Source organism: Oncorhynchus masou, chromosome 23 (assembly GCF_036934945.1).
Source record: "Oncorhynchus masou masou isolate Uvic2021 chromosome 23, UVic_Omas_1.1, whole genome shotgun sequence".
In the NCBI taxonomy this organism is placed as follows: domain Eukaryota; kingdom Metazoa; phylum Chordata; class Actinopteri; order Salmoniformes; family Salmonidae; genus Oncorhynchus; species Oncorhynchus masou.
This window is the reverse complement of record NC_088234.1, coordinates 38,130,627-38,148,576: the sequence shown is the minus strand read 5'-3', so window position 1 is coordinate 38,148,576 and position 17,950 is coordinate 38,130,627. Positions and strand designations below refer to the sequence as shown.

At 41.7% G+C, this 17,950-nt stretch overlaps 1 protein-coding gene across 2 annotated transcripts in view; it reads left to right on the top strand.

Annotated features, from left to right (window-relative positions):
* The window catches only part of LOC135510795 (adenosine kinase-like), a 45,873-nt gene extending 41,355 nt beyond the window's left edge, over positions 1-4,518 (top strand). For both annotated transcript variants that reach the window (XM_064932013.1, XM_064932015.1), the window contains exons 7-11: positions 628-798; positions 1,528-1,563; positions 1,649-1,763; positions 3,390-3,479; positions 3,607-4,518. In XM_064932013.1, coding sequence (XP_064788085.1) covers positions 628-798; positions 1,528-1,563; positions 1,649-1,763; positions 3,390-3,479; positions 3,607-3,731 — 537 coding nt within the window. In that variant the 3' untranslated portion in view covers positions 3,732-4,518. The remainder of the gene's footprint in view (positions 1-627; positions 799-1,527; positions 1,564-1,648; positions 1,764-3,389; positions 3,480-3,606) is intronic.
* Positions 4,519-17,950: the final 13,432 nt, after the last annotated feature.

The following is a 17,950-nucleotide window of genomic DNA, read 5'->3' as shown; positions in this document are numbered from 1 at the left end:
AGCATTGATTATAACAGGCTTAGTAGCATTTGTTATAACAGGCTGTGTAGCATTGATTATAACATATTGTGGAGCATTGATTATAACAGGCTTAGTAGCATTGGTTATAACATACTGTGAAGCATTGGTTATAACATACTGTGGAGCATTGATTATAACATACTGTGGAGCATTGATTATAACATACCGTGGAGCATTGGTTATAACAATGTGGAGCATTGGTTATAACATACTGTGCAGCATTGGTTATAACATACTGTTTTGCATTGATTATAACATACTGTGGAGCATTGGTTATAACATACTGTGTAGCATTGGTTATAACATACTGTGTTGCATTGATTATAACATACCCTGCAGCATTGCTTATAACATACTGTGGAGCATTGGTTATAACATACTGTGGAGCATTGGTTATAACAGGCTGTGTAGCATTGGTTATAACAGGCTGTGTAGCATTGGTTATAACAGGCTGTGTAGCATTGATTATAACAGGCTGTGTAGCATTTAGTATAACATGCTGTGTAGCATTGATTATAACATGCTGTGTAGCGTAATTACAGGCTCTGTGTAGCATTACAACTGGCTGTGTAGCAGTGATAACAGGCTTTATTATCTCCTCCGTAGGGTTTCTTCCTGACGGTGTCTCTGGAGTCCATACTGAAAGTGGCCAAACACGCTTCTGAGAACAACAAGCTGTTCACTCTGAACCTCTCCGCTCCCTTCATCTCTCAGTTCTTCAAAGATGCCCTCATGGAGGTCATGCCCTATGTGGATGTGCTGTTCGGCAACGAGACGGTACACACACACACCCTCATTCATTCATTTGTCCAGTATCTAGGTACTTCTGGAGAGAGAGAGAGAGACAGACAGACTGAATGGTAGAGGGAGAGAGTGACGGAAAGAAAGAGACCAACGGGCAAATAGGCAGAGAAAGGGCGACAGACACAAGCAGACAGATGGGGAGCGAGAGGACGATGGAGAGAGAGACCGACAGGCAGACGAGATAGGACGACATGGAGAAATACACTGAATGTACAAAACATTAGGAACACCTTCCTTTTGCCCTCAGACTCAATTTGTCAGGGCATGGACTCTACAAGGTGTCGAAAGCGTTCCACAGGGATGCTGGCCCATGTTGTCTCCAATGCTTCCCACAGTTGTGTGAAGTTGGCTGGATGTCCTTTGAGTGGTGGACCGTTCTTGAACTGTTGAGCCTGACAAACCCAAGAGCGTTGCAGTTCATGACACCATACTCCTTTCGAAGGCACTTAAAATCTTTTGTCTTGCCCATTCACCCTCTGAATGGCACACATAAAAATCTATGTCTCAAGGCTTAAAATTCCTTCTTTAACCTGTCTCCTCCCCTTTAGCTACACTGATATGAAGTGGTATTTAACAGGGGACGTCAGTAAGGGATCATAGACTGACCAGGTGAAAGTTATGTCATGAAAAGAGCAGGTGTTCCTAATATGTTTTGTACACTCCCGTGTAAATGGAAACGAATGGGATATTTCTGTTTTTCAGGAGGCGGCCACGTTTTCAAAAGAGCAAGGCTTTCAGGTGGGTGGACTGCGATTTGAAATACAAACACACACACTCTTGTATATTAGTATAGCTTGTTTGTGACTATGGTGTGTGTTTGTAGACTGAGGACATCGAGGAGATTGCTAAGAAGGCAGAGGCTCTGCCCAAAGTCAACAAGAAGAGACCGAGAATCGTTGTCTTTACTCAGGGGAAGGACGGAACCATCATGACCAAAGGTAACTACACACACACACACACGTTGACAGGCACACACACTGTCACTCGCACACTGATTTGAGTGCAGAAACTAGCCTGCCTTCAGCAACTCATTGGAATTGGCCATTATGTATAAGGATAAATTGAAATGTTTCTTACACAAGAAATTTGAAACAATATGCATAAACATGGTAGCAATTGAACGGGAACAGTTTGGAGATAATGGAAAAAATTTTCAACTAAAGGTGATGACACAACAGTTCACCGGACGCAAGACTGAATCCAAACATTACACTGTTGATTTTATGTGCATTTTACATTTACCATACTTTTCGCCACATTTATTGATAATGAAATCTGAAAACACTGATTCAATAACATAAGACTATTCCTGAAAAATGTGTGGTAGGTGCAACATAAGAGGGTTTGAGTGAGAGGACTAACTGGTGTCTGTCTCCAAGTGGCCACACACATCGACAACGTGTGTACAGTTTCTAAGCAATTTCAATGCACTTTTATGACTCAAAGAAGAGTCTTCAACTATAAGATGCTTTTTTGGAGCTCTCCTAGCTGTGCCTTTGAGGAACTAGAGCAAGCACACGTAGTAATTGTTTAGTTTGTAACACAATCCTGCATCCCTGCCATCAAACAATTACTGTTGTTTACGTTATCCCAAAACGGGTCCATTATAAATCACAATCTGGGTCAGGTGGGCATCATTTGAAAGCGTGTTCTTTTGACTAGCTAAGTTATAAAATATGATCTTACAGTGTTAGGCTTTCACAAGGCAATTCAGAGAAACAGATCGTAATCTTGGTGCTCCTAGAAAGGAGTTATGAGTGCATTCAGGTGCATGTGCAGCAGTGAATTTTCTTCACAATAAACAAACATGGGCTCATTCTGTTCGGAACAACCCAGAGTATGACATCATATCATCATGTATCTGTACATCAAACATGGATCATAAACATTGACACTGTATATGACATGAGTTATTTTCGGCACAGGTATGGCTTGCTTGTATGACATCAAAGCATTATTTATTTATAATCCTCTTATTCTCAACGTCTCATCGTTCAAAATACATTGAGTCATCGCAATTTACATTAATTGCCCTCACTGACAACAAAATAAATTGTGCGCAATGCTTAAATTCAGAACGGCTGACAGTTAACACCCATACAGATGTAGGATCTTAACTTGATCACTCTTTTGTTGCTGTGATTTTCCTGCACAGCAAGAAATGCATACTTGTATTGTATTTTAGGTTTAAAATGGCTTCTAAAGTTGGTAATTTCCACTTTAAAATGTTCAACATGATTTGCCCAAACATGAAAATGTATTAACCCCTACAAACAATGTTTTTTAATTATAATACACATAATATTTCACAGTTCCTGTTGCTGCAGGAATATTTTCCTGCAGTAGCAAATGGCTCAAATGATGATCCTATATCTGTACAGCGCTGTGAAGCGTAGAGCCAGAGTTCTGACATGTATAGCATGATACTGTACAGCCACTACATTCCAATTAAGGTGCCTATTAGTGCCCAAATTCATTTTCATTTCATTTTCTACCCGTATACCGTGTGTGTGTGTTTTGCTTTGCCATTTTCAACCCGTATGTGTGTGTGTGTGTGTGTGAAGGAGGTGACAAGGTGGAGACGTTCCCAGTGCTGAAGATTGACCAGAAGGACATTGTGGACACAAATGGAGCCGGAGATGCCTTTGTAGGAGGTACGTGTCCCTGAGTGTGTGTTTGTCTATGTGCATGAACATTTTGGGTGGCTTTCTGTAGGGATATTTGTCTGGTCCTTGGAGTTGGTCCTTGAGAAAGTTGAATAAGTGTGTGTGTGTCATGCAGGATTCCTGTCAGAGTTGGTCCAGGACAAGGAGTGGGAACAGTGTGTGAAAGCAGGACACTATGCTGCCAACGTCATCATCAGACGAGCAGGATGCACCTTCCCCGAAAAACCAGACTTCCACTGATGACCTGTAACCTTAATTGCTGACCTCTTACCCCTACCCCTAACCCATCCACCCTTACCTTCCAACTGAATGAAACCAGGTCCCCCCTGTCCTTTTTTTTCTTTCAACCATCCATCCATGCCTTCATCCAATCCATCCATATATCTGTCATTGCTTTCATCCCTTCTTCCCTTGTCTTTCTGCAACCAGACTTCTGTGCCTATTCTTCTTGTCCTACGCTAGAGGATGCTCTCGGGCCACACTGCCTGATACAGCAGTATCTGTTTATACTGATGTTCAACTGCCCTCCCTAAGGACTGCTGAAGTCTACTGCCCTCTGTAAACACAGTTAGACCTTAGGTACCAACGTAATACTGCCGATTCACAGTTAACTATCAGCCTCTCAATAAACTGTCATGTTTACACACACTGCAGGATGCTGCTGGAATCCGACTGCTGTCCAGTCTTCTCCTTGGAGACCGAGCTAAAGCCAAGTTAGTGAGTCAGGATTAGGTAACAGGTTAGGGACATGGTTAATGGGTTAGTTACAGATGGGTGAACACTGCGCATAGAAATTAGATAGGCGGTGTCATTGTGGTTTAGATTTGATCATTGTTTTCATTGATTGATGTTTTATTGTGACTGGAGGCTTATTGAAGCGGAGAAGTGTTGTTGCAGGGTAGTGTTGCTGTAAAACCAAACGGATTCCTTAACCTTAAAGCGCACAGTAAAAGTGTAAAGTTCTCTGTACACTTTGTAAATGTGTAAAGGCCTCTGTGCACTTTGTAAACGTGTCAAAGCCTCTTGAGTCATTAGTGATTTTTATGGCTGTTTTACAAATGATTCATATTTAAATCATGCATTTTAAAGTGATGCGGGTGTAGCCTGTAGATATTGGCTAATAAACACATTTCAGTTGGTCTAAAACCAAATATCATAATAGGCTTTTTATAATTTTATAAACAGCCTGTGTATAAGTCTCATAACACTCTAGGAACCTTTGTGCGAATGTTTAGTTTGTAAATGGGGAACTTGGTCTGCAGGGGCTGTGAGGCTTAGGGCAGAAGTAAGCACCTCATGTGTATGGTTGTTGATATCATTGAGTCTGCGTGTGGTATTGTGACTTGCTGCTTCTACAGAATACTTCACTCATTGTCCATTGACACAGGCTAGCAATATTATTTTTTATAAAATCACTGTTATGATTCAGGAAAGGATCCTGTGTATCCTCGATATGAGCTGCTAACCCAAATTACCAAGGATATTTAATTAACACATTTATTTTTGTCTTAATTTCCCCAGGTAAATTGAGAACACATTTATTGATAGGTGCCATCGCCATATTGCTTTCAAAATATGAATGAAATGACAATATGGTAGATTTTTTAATAGTGTATTTACTGTGTAATAATTTAACATTATGGCAATATACACATTTAACAAAGTCCAATGGAGTTGAACATACAAGCAGTGAGCATTCAGACAGATTATTATAGTTTATTCCCTTCATGTTGTTATAGTCCATCTCATGTTTGCTTCTCTACTGATGAATGTGTGTGTTTCAGTGTATTAGTATGTCCTCCTGTAGTTGTATATCCAGGTCTGTCAGTTGTTTCAGGAAGCCTCGATTGGGCAGGACGTAGTGTCGACCAGTTCCCTCACTCGATCATCATATACTCCAGGACCAGCGCCCCTGACCCAAGTGCACCAAGATCTTGCCTGATTTACAGAATTGATATGCACTCACAGGCATATATCTGAGTCAGAACCTTTTGCTCACTACCACTTCCCCTTAAACAACCACCTCTCTTGGTTACAGTGTCTACTGATCTCCTTCTACTCCAGGGTTCCCCAACTGGTGATTTTATTTGCTCCCCGAAGTTTTCTGGACACCAGCCAATCAGTTCCAAGTCATATTAATTTGGGAAATTTATTACAAAGTATTCCCACGCATAATAGATATGGTATTGTGAAAAATCACTTACGTGTATTAAAGTAGTAAAAAGATAAGTATTTTTTTTTAAATAAGAAAATAATGTTTCTAAACACTACATGAATGTGGATGCTACCATGATTAGATAATGTTGAATAATGATCAATGACAAAGTTAGACGCACAAATGCTAACCTCCCCTGTTATTGCAATGGTGAGAGGTTAGTATGTCTTTGGTGCATTTGTAGTCTTCTCACTCATTATCCACGATTCATTCTGGATTATCTGTAATCATGGTAAACATCCACATTATTGTAGAATTGTTTAGAGACATATAATTTACAATGAAAGTGACTCAAATGACACAATACATGATTTACCATTCAATTTATATTGGGCACAAAATGATCTGAAACACAAACAGCAAACGATTTCAACAAATGTGTAGAAACACAAGCTTGATGTAGTCATTGCGTGCTATGAATATGCGACCAAATATTTCACCTTTCACTACTTTAATACACACAAGTGAATTTGTCCCAATACTTTTGGTCCCCTAAAATGGGTGGTCTATGTACAAAAAGTGCTGTAATTTCTGACCGGTTCACCCTGACAGCCAGGTGTAAACAGAAGACTGCTGTATGGAACGTCGTTTGGTACTATATACTGCTGCAACCTATATGCATCATCCGGGACTAGCATTCATAAGCATTAAAACCACATAAGCATGGCGGTGGAAAATGGTTTCATAAAGAAAGTACACATATCTTGCCCAATATTTTTCACGATTTGTTGCCATTAAATCCAGTTAAGGAGGAAATCGACACCTTTGCAGCATGAATGAAGAATGTTTTACATACCCTCCGTGGAAAGGTTTGTAAGAGTTTATTGGCAGCTGCAAACAATGCATTTGGACGGTAAAGACAAACGATTCAACATCGCCATCTGCCGGGGAAATGTGAAAGCCTATTCCTTTGCCCTGTAAACAAATCACAGATTGAACAAAATGATTTGGAACATTTCTCATTCGCTGGCTATACCGATCACCAATTCAGTATATTTAAAATGGGCGGTAATTCATAACTCGCACATTCCTGAATTAACTAGTTAGTTTAATTTTGATTGTTCGTCTAAACTCCTGCTAGCTATTTCGGTAACGTTAGTGTCCAACGTTAACTAACTTGGCTAGTAGGTCAATGTCAAAACGTAAACACTCGTTTCATGCCCCAATGATCGAATTTTACATTCAGATGAAAGTAATTTGTTGAAAATGTTCACATACTATGTTAACTAAATAAACGTTATAAATATAAACGTTATAAATAAAGTCTTCTCCCAGGAAATGGCCAAATGAAAATGATTTGGTCGTCACTCCGCACGTCACGTGACAGAATTATCCCAGTTTTCTTCGATTAGGTTTACCGGCGGTTGGTATCCAATATGTTGCATTACCTTGTACTTTTCTTTAAAAATAAATAAACAAATACCATACCATCTAAATAACACTAAACTCCCTACATAAAAAAAAATAACACCACCCTACTCCACTATTTAAATCCCTGCAGTACAGTTGATAACCATGGCTAAAATTGCAAAGAATCCAATTTTACTGAAACATATATCACTTGTTGCCCCATTCCTCTGTACTGGTACAATATCTACTACATCATGTTATGGATATGTTTGTAATTATTAAGGACTGGGGAGTTTTTCAGAATTAAAAAAAACTAAATGGAGTTAAGCACAGGCAAAATCCTAGAGGAAACCTGGTTCAGTCTGCTTTTCATCAGGCACTGGGAGATTAATTCACCTTTCAGCAGGACAATAACATAAAACACAAAACCAAAACTACACAGTTGCTTAGCAAGAAAACAGTGAATGTTCCTGAGTTACAGTTGTGACTTAAATCTGCTTGAAAATGTCATGACTTGAAAATGGTTGTCGAGCAATGTTCAACAACCAATTTGACAGAGCTTGAAGATTTTTTTAAATAATAATTGGCAAATATTGTACAATCCAGGTGTGCAAAAAAGCTAATCTCATCAATGTTATTCTCACAAATAATCCTGACAGGTATCAGTCTGGTGTTTTCTGTAATGACCTTAGTGATCACTGTTTTACAGCCTGTGTTCTTAATGGCTGCTCAGTGAAACGACCTGTCCTGATTTGTCGCTTGCTAAAAAACTTTAATGAGCAAGCCTTCCTTCATGAACTATCCTCTATAAAATGGTACAGAATCACACTCTGTCGAAGTTGCTTGGACCTTCTTTTCTGATATTTTCAGTGGTATTGTTAACAAACACACCGCCATATAGAAAATGAGAATTAAAAACAGGTTCAGCCCCTGGTTCGACCGTGATCTTGAAGAGTTACTCCACCTCAAAAATTGCATTTGGTGAAAGGCTCGGCGCACACACTCAGGCTGACTGGCTCTTGTTCAGACAAATGAGAAATAAGTGCACTCAGGCTATCCGGAAGGCCAAAGCTAGTTACTTTAAGGAGCAGTTCTCTCTCTGTGGGTCTAATCCCAAGAAGTTCTGGAAAACGGTTAAAGACCTGGAAAATAAACCCTCCTCCTCACAGCTACCCATATCCCTTAATGTTGATGATGTCGTTGTTACTGACAAGAAACACCTGGCTGAGCTCTTTAATCACCATTTCATTAAGTCAGGGTTCCTATTTGACTCATCCATGCCTCCTTGCCCATCCAACATTTCCTCATCTCCCACCCCTTCTAACACAACTTGCCCCGATGCTCCTCCCTCTTTTCCCTGCTACAAAGTTTCTCCCTGCAGGCGGTCACTGAGTCCGAGGTGCTAAAGGAGCTCCCTAAACTTAATCCGCAAAAACCTTATGGTTCAGATGGTTTAGACCAGTGGTCACCAACTTTTTCTGAGTCAAGATCAAATTCTGAGTCAAAATGCATGCCGAGATCTACCGCTTTATTAACATGACTTAAAAAAATGTAAGCCTATGCAACATTAACCAATTAAAAACAGTACTGTAGCAATGAGGTTTATACAGTAAGCTACAGGCCCAATACATTATCACCGCATACTGGCTTTGCTTGAATTGACCTGCCAATGCATTGTTGTTCAGGACATTTTTTTTAAAGAGAGATTTTAAAATTTCCTCCACTGACACTGACCAAAAAGGGACACCGTCATCCAGTGTTGACAGTGCTGATTAAGAATTTAAACATGAACTCAGTCATAAAAACAGCAGCTCTTTGCTGTATTCGTTGACAGTCTCTCTCTACTCATGGTTTAAACATTAGGAAATCTGTCACCGAGGGTTTACCCCAAGACTCGGTCCTATGCCCCACGCTCTTCTCAATTTACACCAACAACATGCTCAGGCAGTAGGAAGCTCTCACGTCCATTTATATGCAGATGATAGAGTCTTATACTCAGCTGGCCCGTCCCTGGATTTTGTGTCCAACAAGCTTTTTCTGCCCTGGTTCTGAACAGCTCCGAAACAAAGGTAATTTGGTTTGGTTAGAAGAATGTCCCTCTCCCCACAAGTGTGATTACTTTTGGAAAATCTGACCAGGACTCCATTTTGTTGCTCCCAGCCTATAGACAAAAACTAAAACAGGAAACGCCCGTGCTCAGTTCTGTTCAACGCTGGTCTGACTAATTGGATTCCATGCTTCAAGATTGCTTCGATCACGTGGACTGGGATATGTTCCCGGATAGCCTCAGACAATAATATTGATGTATACGCTGATTCGGTGAGCGAGTTTATTAGCAAGTGCATCGGTGATGTTGAAACCATGGACTGATGGCCACATTCAAGCAAATCTGAAATCGCGAACCATTGCTTTTAATCATGGCAATATACATTTTCAAACATATTTAATCAATCCCTATCCCAGTCTGCTGTTCCCACATGCTTCCTGTTCTCAAGAAAGCTAAGGTAACTGAGCTAAACGACTACCGCCCCGTAGCACTCACTTCCGTCATCATGAAGTGCTTTGAGAGACTAGTCAAGGACAATATCACCTCCACCCTACCCGACACCTTTGACCCACTCCAATTTGCTTCCCACCCAAATAGGTCCACAGACAATGCAATCTCAACCACACTGCACACTGCCCTAACCCATCTGGACAAGAGGAATACCTATGTGAGAATGCTGTTCATCGACTACAGCTCGGCATTTAACACCATAGTACCCTCCAAGCTCGTCATCAAGCTCGAGACCCTGGGTCTCGACCCCGGACTGTGCAACTGGGTCCTGGAATTTCTGACGGGCCGCCCCCAAGTGGTGAGGGTAGGAAACCACATCTCAACCCCGCTGATCCTCAACACTGGGCCCCACAAGGGTGTGTTCTCAGCCCTCTCCTGTACTCCCTGTTCACCCATGACTGTGTGGCCATGCACGCCTCCAAATCAATCATCAAGTTTGCAGATGACACTACAGTGGTAGGCTTGATTACCAACAACGACGAGACGGCCTACAGGGAGGATGTGAGGGCCCTCGGAGTGTGGTGTCAGGAAAATAACCTCTAACTCAATGTCAACAAAACAAAGGAGATGATCGTGGACTTCAGGAAACAGCAGAGGGAGCATCCCCCTATCCACATTGACAACACAGTAGTGGAGAAGGTGGAAAGTTTTAAGTTCCTCGGTGTACACATCACGGACAAACTGAAATGGTCCACCCACACAGAAAGCGTGGTGAAGAAGGCCCAACAGCGCCTCTTCAACCTCAGGAGGCTGAAGAAATTTGGCTTGTCACGGAAAACACTCACAAACTTTTACAAATGCACAATCGAGAGTATCCTGTCGGGCTGTATCACCGCCTGGTACAGCAACGGCTCAGTCCTCAACCATAAGGCTCTCCAGAGGGTAGTGAGGTCTGCACAACACATCACCGGGGGCAATGTACCTGCCCTCCAGGACACCTACACCACCTGATGTTACAGGCAGGCCAAAAAGATCAAGGACAACAACCACCCGAGCCACTGCCTGTTCACCCCGTTATCATCCAGAAGGCAAGGTCAGTACAGGTGCATCAAAGCTGGGACCGAGAAACTGAAAAACAGCTTCCACCTCAAGGCCATCAGACTGTTAAACAGCCATCACTAATGTTGAGTGGCTGCTGCCAACTCAAATCTCTAGCCACTTTAATAATTAAACATTTGATGTAATACATGTATCACTAGTCACTTTAAACAATGCCACTTTTTAATAATGTTTACATACATACCCTACATTACTCATCTCATATGTATATACTGTACTCTACCATCTACTGCATCTTGCCTATGCCACTCTGCCATCGCTCATCCATATATTTATATATACATAGTCTTATTCATTCCTTTACACTTGTGTGTAAAATGTAGTTGTTGTGAAATTGTTAGATTACTTGTTAGATATTACTGCATGGTCGGAACTTGAAGTACAAGCATTTCGCTAGACTTGCATTAACATCTGCTATCTATAACATTTTATTTTATTTTATTTGTGGAAGTAGTCACCTCATACAAGTACTTGGGAGTATGGCTAGACGGTACACTGTCCTTCTCTCAGTACATATCAAAGCTGCAAGCTAAAGTTAAATCTAGACTTGGTTTCCTATATCGTAATCGCTCCTCTTTCACCCCAGCTGCCAAACTAACCCTGATTCAGATGACCATCCTACCCATGCTAGATTACGCCGATGTAATTTATAGATAAGGCAGCTAAGGGTACTCTCGAGGGGCTAGATGTTCTTTGCCATTCGGCCATCAGATTTGCCACCAACGTTTTTTGTAGGACACATCACTGCACTCTATACTCTTCAGTAAAATGGTCATTTCTGTATACCCGTCGCAAGACCCACTATTTGTTGCTTATTTATAATACCCTCTTAGACCTCACTCCCCCCTATCTGAGATATCTACTGCAGCCCTCATGCTCCACATACAACACCCGTTCTGTTAAAGGTCCCCAAAGCATACACATCCCTGGGTTGCTCGTCTTTTCAGTTCACTGCAGCTAGCGACTGGAACGAGCTGCAACAAACACTCAAACTGGACAGTTTTATCTCAATCTCTTCATTCAAAGACTCAATCATGGACACTCTTACTGACAGTTGTGGCTGCTTTGCGTGATGTATTGTTGTCTCTACTTTCTTGACCTTTGTGCTGTTGTCTTTGCCCAATAATGTTCGTACCATGTTTTGTGCTGCTACCATGTTGTGCTTTTTAATCCCTGGTCCCCGCTGGAGGCCTTTTGCCTTTTGGCAGGCCGTCATTCTAAATAAGAATTTGTTCTTAGCTGACTTGCCTAGTTAAATAAAGGTTTTTTTTTTTAAATGTAAAAAAAATGTATCCAATGTAAGAGTAAGAATATTGTAAAGGCTCCTCTTACCCACAGAATTAACATGCCTACTAGGGAGACATAACTGCAAAGAGACTGTGTCAAATTCTAGGTCGAACCCTAGGATTTTTTCAATTTCTTAGACCAGTGTCTTTATAATGTGGAACATGACAATGTGTTAGGGTGTCTGTATAAGTTTTACATTCAAGACTGGGCTATTTGGGGATATATGCAATGCATGTATTATTCTTAATTGGATTTCTCTAGTACGATTACAGAAATATAATGTTTTTGCATATCTCCAAATGTCCTCCCACATCTCCTCGTCAGTAGTAAAATACAATTATTTCTCCCACACTCGCTTGGTTTGGGTGCATCATTTGTCAGTTCTGAGGCATAAAGATTTGCATAAAATGTCTTAACCCATTTATTTTCATATAAATGGTTGCTATCAGAATCAGTAATAGTAGCAATTGACTGGGAGTCTGCTCTCTTTTTACCTAGGTACGCCAAATATTTGTATGGTTTATCGCCATGTTCATAAAGCTTTTGCCTGACAAATCTAATTTTCTTTTCAGTGTCCTGTTTTAGAAGAGAGTCCAAAGTTAATCTAAGGACTGATATTTCCTTTAATAGGGCACGGGTGGGAATTTTAATGTAGTCCTACTATTGAGTTGCCAATTCACCCTCTAATGTTTTTTGCTTTTCACTCTTAGTGGCTGAGTATGACATAATCAGGACCCTGGCGTATGCTTTACAGGTTTCCCAAAGGAGCGAGGGGTTATCTGTTGACTGAGAGGGAGAAAAATGCTTCAAACTCTGTAATAAATACATTATGATCTTTAAGAATGGTTGAATTCAATCTCCAATGTCTTGATGAATAGGGTGCCCCTTTTGAGTTTTATGTCCAGGATCACTTCAGCATGATCAGATATGACTATGCTTCCTATATTAGCAGATAAAACAAACTGCAAAGATGTCATGGGCATAAAAAAAATAATCTATTCTTGTCTGACATCCATAAGGTGCAGAGAAAAAGGTGTACTCTCTGCTGGAGGGATGAAAGGTTCTCCAGACATCAGCATACCCCAGATCATCATAACTAGCTTTAAGCTACCTAACTTGAGTATAGGGTGAAGCTATACTATTGGGAAACTTGTCAATAAGGAGGTTCAACAAATACTTTAAATCTCCTCCAGCCACTGAGTTTAATTCTGAGAAGTCTAGAAATACCTTAGTGAAGAAATCAGGGGGTGGGCAGGGGGGAAGTAAATATTAATTATAGAAATGTCCTGCCCTTGTAAAGTACCTTTAATTATAACAAAACAACCAAATGCATCTTTCACACAATTCAACACCTTAAGTGGTAGATTATTTTTCACAACTTCTGGTTGAAAATTATGAGAAAAACACTTTACCAAACCCCCCTCACTGCAATTTCAAATGCTCAAATGCTCCTCACTCCAAGTGAGTTTCTTGCAAAAAAGCAATGTTAATATTTGCTTTTTTCAAAAAAGATAGTACTTTTTCCTTTTAATGGGGTTATGGCTCCCTCTAATGTTCCATGTACAAAACTGAACTCTCCCCATGTGTTGAACTATTCCCATGTGTTGAACTCTCTCCATTCTCACCGAGTCTGAACAAACTATATGAACCCAAACTATAATACACCCAAAACATTTCCAAAAGGGGGTTTTCTCGCTAGCTAACATGCAGGGGATTTCAACTCTCCAATGTAGACTGCATATCCACTCTATAGCCTCATCACTTATACATATGAATTAAAAACAATAGAAGAAGAGTGAGGCTCTTCCACTTAAGACCAAGCCTGGGCACCAATATAGATTCACACAGATCTCAGTTTGAGCTATGATGGCAGTTACTGTAGCAGGAAAAATGTTACTGAACAAGAGCACTAGAGAATTCACATCACTGCTTCATGACCAGATTTATACTGTATATATATATATATCTATATATATATATCACAAAAGTGAGTACACCCCTCACATTTTTGTAAATATTTGAGTATATCTTTTCATGTGACAACACTGAAGAAAATTACACTTTGCAGACATCGAGTAAGGGACCGTACATTTGCAATATGGAGATCCTCATCAATCATACAGGTAATGCCAGCGTCCCTTATGCTGTGTAGGTACAAGAAAAATATGTTCTGCCATGTTCACAAAAAGTGCAGAATTATGTTTTTGAAATTTGTGACCCAGAAACGGTATCTCCCTTCATTGAGAAACTACCGTTATGCCGTATAGGTACTAAAAAATATATTTTCTGCGATGTTCACAAAAATGTGCAGAAAAATAAATTTCAAATTCCTAACCCAGAAACGATGTCTCCATCATGACGAACTAGCGGCATAAAAAAAGATTTTCAAAAAGTGTCAAAAAATAAGTTTCAAATTCGTTGTTCTAACATGCCAGAGGCTGTTCACTTTGGAGACCTGCTGTGGATATGGGTACGGCCCGGCGGGAGATTTACACCCTCTCCCTGGATTTTCAAAGGCCAGCGAAAGCTCACCATACGCCGCCAGAACCGTGATGCTTTCCAGGGCTTGGGCCCCTCTCTCGGGGCGAACCCATTCCAGGGTGCCCTGTCCTTCACAAAGAAAAGAGAACTCCACCCGGGGCTCCCGCCAGCTTCTCCGGGATCGGTCGTTTTACCGCACTTGACACCTCGCGGCGCCCGTCTCCGCCACTCCGGATTCGGTGATTTGAACCCGACTCCCTTTCGAACGGCCGGGGGCGACGGAGGCCATCATATTTGACTGACCCATGTTCAACTGCTGTTCACATGGAACCCTTCTCCACTTCGGCCTTCAAAGTCCACGTTTGAATATTTGCTACCACCAAGATCTGCACCCGCAGAGGCTCCACCCGGGCCCGTGCCCTAGGCTTCCGTGCTCACCGCGGCGGCCCTCCTACTCGTCCTGGCATAGCCCTCGAGGCTCCCGTGGCCGGCGACGGCCGGGTATGGGCCCGACGATACAGCGGCATCCATTTTCAGGGCTAGTTGATTCGGCAGGTGAGTTGTTACACACTCCTTAACGGATTCCAACTTCCAAGGCCACCATCCTGCTGTCTATATTGACCAACACCTTTTCTGGGGTCTTATGAGCATCGGCATCAGGCGCCTTAATCCGGCGTTCGGTTCATCCCGCAGCGCCAGTGCTGCTTACCAAAAGTGGCCCACTGGGCTTCTTACCCATTTAAAGTTTGAGAATAGGTGGAGATCGTTTCGGCCTCAAGACCTCTAATTCATTCGCTTTTCCAGATAAAACTGCGAGACTTCGAGCGCCAGATATCCTGAGGGAAAATTCGGAGGGAACCAGCTACTAGATGGTTCGATTAGTCTTTCACCCCTATACCCAGGTCGGACGACCGATTTGCAAGTCAGGACCGCTACGGACCTCCACCACAGTGGGTTGTCGACATTGCCGCTGACCCCTGGCGCCAGTTTACGTGAGCCGATTTACGTGAATCGATCACCACATTCTTTTGGAGAGATTGGAAACCCAAATTGGTCTACACGGACAAGTTCTGGCCTGGTTTAGATCTTATAGAAAGTTTGCAGCCATCCACTTCCTTATGCCAGGCTTCTCGCAAGGGTTTCGATGAAATGTTCAGCTGTGTGTCATCCGCATAGCAGAGGAAGTTAACATTATGTTTTCGAATGACATCCCCAAGAGGTAAAATATATAGTGAAAACATTAGTGGTCCTAAAACGGAACCTTGAGGAACACCGAAATTTACAGTTGATTTGTCAGAGGACAAGCCATTCACAGAGACAAATTGATATCTTTCCGACTGTCAGGGTCCCTCTGTTGACAATGAATATTGTCTGGTGTCTCTACTCCTACTAACATTATTTATTCCATTTCACTCTATTCTTCCACTCTTCTCAGACCTCCACATAGGAGACATGCTGGACAGTCCTTATTCGTACCACCTCTGTCTCCTTTACCCTAACCGGACACTTCAGAAATTTGGGTGCATGTTCACTACCACAATTGTATCATTAAAGCTCAGCTGGCATACGATACCCCTCCCGTCTACATACACTTGAGACTCTTCATAAAAAACAATAGAATGGATGGATTGACATTCCTCACTCCATCCACCATGTGGGTCAGTTGGTGTGCACCAACCACTTGATCCAATTCTTCACATAGAGTGACTTCGGATAGTTTTATGACCCCTTGACTTTTTCCACATTTTGTTACGTTACAGCCTTATTCTAAAATGTATTAAATAGTTTTTTCCCCTCATCAATCTACACACAATACCCCATAATGACAAAGCTAAACAGGTTCAGAATGTTTTGCTCATTCACTAAAAATAAAAAACTGATATCACATTTACATAATTATTCAGACCCTTTACTCAGTACTTTGATGAAGCACCTTTGACAGCAATTACAGCCTCGAGTTGACAGCGATTACAGCCTTGAGTCTTCTTGGGAATGACGTTACAAGCTTGGCACACCTGTATTCGGGGAGTTTCTCCCATTCTTCTCTGCAGATCCTTTCAAGCTCTGTTAAGTTGGATGGGGAGCGTTGATGCAAAGCTTTTTTCCGTTCTCTTCAGAGATGTTCAATTGGGTTCAAGTCCAGGCCACTCAAGGACGTCAGAGTCTTGTCTTGAAGCCACTCCTGCTTTGTCTTGTCTGTGTGCTTAGGGTCGTTGTCCTGTTGGAAGGTGAACCTTCACCCCAGTCTGAGGGCCTGAGTGCTCTGGAGCAGGTTTTTATCTCTGTACTTTGCTCTGTTCATCTTTCCCTCGACCCAGACTAGTCTCCCAGTCCCTGCTTCTGAAAAATATCCCCACAGCATTATGCTGTCACCACCATGCTTCACCGTAGGGATGGTGCTAGGATTCTTCCAGACGTGACGCTTGGCATTGAGGCCAAAGAGTTCCATTTTGGTTTCATCAGACCAGAGAATTTTGTTTCTCATGGACTGAGAGTCTTTAGGTGCCTTTTGGCAAACTCAAAGTGGGCTGTCATGTGCCTTTTACTGAGTGGCTTCTGTCTGGTCACTCTACCATAAAGGCCTGATTGGCGGAGTGCTGCAGAGATGGTTGTCCTTCTGCAAAGTTATCCTATCCTCACAGAGGAACTCCAGAGCTCTGTCAGAGTGACCATCGGGTTCTTGGTCACCTCCCTGACCAAGACCCTTCTCCCCTGATTGCACAGTTTGGCTGGACGACCAGCTCTAGGAAAAGTTTTGGTGGTTACAAACTTATTCCATTTAAGAATGAATGAGGCCACTGTGTTCTTGGGGACCTTCAATACTGCAAATGTTTTGCTACCTTTCCCCAGATCTGTGCCTCAACACAACACTGTCTCTGAGCTCTACGGACAATTCCTTTGACCTCACGGCTTGGTTTTTGCTCTGACATGCACAGTCAACCTTATATAGACAGGTGTGTGCCTTTCCAAATCATGTCCAATCAATTACATTTACCACAGATGGACTCCAACCAAGTTGTAGAAACATCTCATGGATGATCAATGGAAACAGGATGTGCCTGTGCTCAATTTCGACTCTAATAGCAAAGGGTCTGAATACTTATGTAACAAAGGTATTTCTGTTTTTTATTTGTAATAAATTAGCCAACATGTCTAAAAACCTTTGTCATTATGGGGTATTGTGTGCAGATTGCTAAGGATTTTTTTTTAAATGTAATCAATTTTAGAATAAGGCTTTAACGTAACAAAATGCAGAAAAAGTCCAGGGGTCTGAATACTTTACCGAAGGCACTGTATATCCTTTGCTTTTACTTCTAGTGCCATCCCAGAGATTACACCCTTGATAGGCGCCCAGCTTCGATGATCCACAGACAACACATTTCAATCCGATATCTTCTTGAAATGCAGAGCACGCTCCTTCTGTTCCATAGATACACAAAAAAATTTAATAAGGCCACTTCTCGTTACTCACATCGACATCTCATCCAACACATCCAGAATTTTAATAGT